General features: G+C 43.7%; 1 protein-coding gene across 1 annotated transcript in view; it reads right to left on the bottom strand.

The window, feature by feature from the left end:
- Window positions 1–203: 203 nt before the first annotated feature.
- FPR2 (formyl peptide receptor 2) overlaps window positions 204–3,958 on the bottom strand; it is a 7,114-nt gene continuing 3,359 nt past the window's right edge. The window contains exon 2 of the mRNA XM_006774508.2: window positions 204–1,777. Within this exon, the coding sequence (XP_006774571.1) occupies window positions 714–1,766 (1,053 nt within the window). The 5' untranslated portion in view covers window positions 1,767–1,777 and the 3' untranslated portion in view covers window positions 204–713. The remainder of the gene's footprint in view (window positions 1,778–3,958) is intronic.

Here is a 3,958-nt window from a genome sequence, read left to right as displayed (position 1 = left end):
ATAGTTGAACATTCAGAAATGAATATAATCGCTGAGCCAGTGTAGCTCAGTGGTTGAGCGTCAACCTATGAGCCAGGAGGTTATGGTTTGATTCCCAGTCAGATCACATGCCTGGCGTGCGGGCTCAATTCCCAGTCAATGATCCTCTCTCATCATTGATCTTTCTACCTCTCTCTCTCTCTCTTCCTCTCTGTAATCAATAAGAATATAATAAAAAATATAATTTATGATGTAAATGAAAGGAAAAATATAATATGATCATCTTAACATATTCAGAAATGCATTTGATACAATGCAGTAGCGATTCATGATTTAAAAAGGAAGGAACTCTTATAAGCTGGGTATAGAAAAAGAATTCTGTAGTCTGATAAGAAATGCTTACAAAACAGCCATAGCAAACATCTTACTAAACGGTGAAGTACCAAAGTTGTCCCCTTAATATACTCTCTCATCTAAGCTTTATAGATTCCCCATCCCTCTTTCTCTTCTCTACCCTTGTACTCTTTACCACCTCCACTAACCCCAGGGTATGTGCTGTGGTGCCAAAGCCAAAAATGACAGAAATAATACCCGTGAGTCCATTTCTTCCGACCATTCTGAGGGCACCAAAGTAGTTGTCATGATGAGTGGCTCATTGTGACCCAAGGTAATATGAAGCTGGAACCGGGATCAGGGTAGGAACAGGCAGAGCTTGAAAATGTCCCCCTGCCTCCTCACATTGCCTGTGACTCAGCCTCTGTAGGAGGTGAAGCAGATTTGGTTGTTGTATCACTGGCTGGGGCTGAGTCCTCAGTCATGGCCCTCTCCAGGCTGGCAGGCAGAGAGTGGATCAGTGTCTTTCGGAAGTCTTGGCCAATGAAGACATAGAGCATTGGGTTGAGGCAGCTGTTGAAGAAGGCCAAGGATCTCACTAGGTTAAGCAGGATGAGAAGGACTTTGTACTTACTCATGAACAATATCTCTCTGAGCCAAACTGTCTGCAGAAGGGCAACCAGTTGAAAGGGGAACCAACAAACAAAGAAGGAAGCCACAACAGCAGTGAGAACCCGTAAGGAACGGCTGGAATTAAGCATACCTTTTTTAGAGAGCTTGACAGCAATGAGCCCGTAGCAGATAGCTACGATGGACATTGGCATAGTGAAGCCAATGACAAACCGGATGACCCCTCTAGCTGTCAGCATGGTGATGGCCACCTTCAGCCGCTCTTGAGGGGTGTCACCCCACGATACAAAGTTGAATTTATAGTACTCATTCCCACTGATATTTACTGTACTCAAGAAGATGAAAATTTGCAAGGTAAGAACTAGTGCAAGAATCCAAGGTACAATGATCAGTTTTGTAGCCAGAGTTACAGTACGGTGGTTCTGGGCCCAGACTGGGTGCAGGACACAAATACAGCGATCCAGAGCAATGAAAGCAATGAGGAAGACACTTCCAAACAAGTTAATGTCCACTACAATGTAAATTAACTTGCATAGGAACCAGCCAAAAGGCCATTGTTCTTTCATGATACTTGTCACCATGAGGAATGGTAGAGTGGCCAGGAAAGAGAAATCAGCTAAGGCCAAGTTCAGGTAACACAAGGTGGTGACTGTGCGTGTCATCCGGAATCCAGCCACCCAGATCACAAGCCCATTGCCCAGGATGCCGAGAACAAAGGTGATCCCTTGAATCACCAATGAGATAATCTGCACAACAGTGTAGCCAGTAGACTCCTGGAGCATCTCACCAGATCTATTCAGAGCGATGGAGAAGTTGGCTTCCATCTTGCCCGCACCTGAAACATTTCAACTATTGGAATTTATCAGCTGTGAAAATATCAGGCCCACATCAACTTTCACTATAGCTTCCTCTCCAAATAAAATGCCCACTCTACTGAACCTTGTAGCTAGTCACTATAAATTTGACAGACTCTTGGCTGTTCCTTTGGGAAAGGACAGTTCTCCATATTCCCACAGTTATTAACATACATTCCACCTATTAGGTTAATTACTTAATCAAGAGTGCTACAGGCTTCTGTCCCTCAGCAGAGTCCTGAGCTGAGGGTGTATAAAGAACAGAAAATCATTGGGAGGCATCTTGGGACAGTGAGGGAGCACTAGACTCAGCGTGAGTATGGTCACAACTCTTCCACCCGTGACTCAATGCATAGATGCTGGCAGGCTCTGCAACCTCTCCCAGCCCCAGGTTCTCACAGACTCCCAGCTTCTATTCCTCTTCCTGTGAGAAACCTTGACCTACCATGGTGTTCGTCTCACCACAACTCCCCTCACATGACTCTTGAGGATTGCATTGGTGAATATGTTGTTAGTTTTAGAGTGTGGTTTGAGTTTATAGTCGAAGAGGATGTTGTATAGACACTGGTGATATGTAGTAATATGTTACATCCTGTGTATTCTGTGCTAGAAGAGGTCAGAGAAGGGGGCCCTGCTCTACATTCAACCCTCTGTGTTTTGTTTTGTTTTTATATTTTATTGATTTTTCCACAGAGAGGGGGGGAGAGAGGGATAGAGAGTTAGAGACATCGATGAGAGAGAAACATCGATCAGCTGCCTCCTGCACGCCCCCTACTGGGGATGTGCCCGCAACCACTGAGCCAAACCAGTTAGGGCTCAACCCTCTGTTTTTTATTGTTTGTTTGATATGCAGCTCTTCTCCATTTGGGATGCAAAGAATTTTCACCCACTGTATAGCTTCATTGTCTTGTGACATATAGAATATGAGATTAATAGAATTAGTTAATATTTGTGGGGGTTTTATTAGAGACCAGTTATTATATTTAGTGGTGATCTAGTTGCCTATGTAGGGATCTAGTTTGACCTTCATCAACTCTATAATGTCCATTGTTTCCAGTTTTCATAAGAACAAATTGGCCCTAACCGGTTTGACTCAGTGGATAGAGCATCAGCCTGCAGACTCAAGGGTCCCAGGTTCCATTCTGGTCAAGGGCATATACCTTGGTTGCAGGCACATCCCCAGTGGGGGGTGTGCAGGATGCAGCTGATCGATGCTTCTCTCTCATCGATGTTTCTAGCTCTCTATCCCTCTCCCTTCCTCTCTGTAAAAAATCAATAAAAAATATACATTAAGAAAAAGAATAAATTGATATTCTGAGCAATTAGAAGACGTGTTGAAGTCACTTAGCAGGTAATGGGTAGAGGAAGGACTTGGAATCCAGCCTGATCTGTCTTCAAGTCCTTCCTTCACTACACAGCTGTGACAGACATTGCTGGATTCTTTTCCAACATCTGTTCCCCGATTTTTCTTTGCTAACCAAACCCAATTTTGAAAACTTTTCAGGGAAGATGTCTCAATTTTGGGGGTGCCTATGTATATTTAATACTTGTAATAATATTGCACGACATCCATTTTGAGCCCTCTTCACCAAGGGGAAACTGTGGCCCAAGGATTTCAGCAGTTTGTTCACCATCATGAGCCCAGCCAGTCAATATACAACAAGCTTTGAAAACCAGACTGAACCAATTCCAGAGCCATGGCCTTTTCCTCTGTAAATACTGCCTTTTAAGGATCTTCCCAAGATTACCTGGAGATGACCATAACCTAGCATGACAATTTGCCTGAATCCTCTGTGTTCATTCTTCTTTCCTTCTTTTGTCTTCACTCATCACTTTTACCGAATCTTCTGTGGGATATTGCTTCATGTAGTGCAGGGTTTCTCAACCTTGGCAACACTAGCATTTGAGACTGGATAATTCTTTGTTGTGGGGGACTGTCTTGTACATTGTAGGATGTTTAGCAGCATCCCTGGCCTCTAGATATTACTACATATAATCGAATAGATGCCATTTGCAGCATCCTTCTGTTGTGACAACCAAAAGTCTCTGCAGACACTGTGAAATGTCCCCTTGGGGAAAGTCACCCAGTTGAGAGTCATTGTTATAGGGCAGTGCTGGGCTCAGGACTTAAGTCAATCTGTATTCTAATCTTCTCTCTGCCA

The sequence above is a fragment of the Myotis davidii genome, unplaced genomic scaffold (assembly GCF_000327345.1).
Source record: "Myotis davidii unplaced genomic scaffold, ASM32734v1 scaffold1388, whole genome shotgun sequence".
Taxonomy (NCBI): Eukaryota; Metazoa; Chordata; class Mammalia; order Chiroptera; family Vespertilionidae; genus Myotis; species Myotis davidii.
Note: the sequence above shows the minus strand (reverse complement) of the source record. Positions and strands in the feature narration are given on the sequence as shown.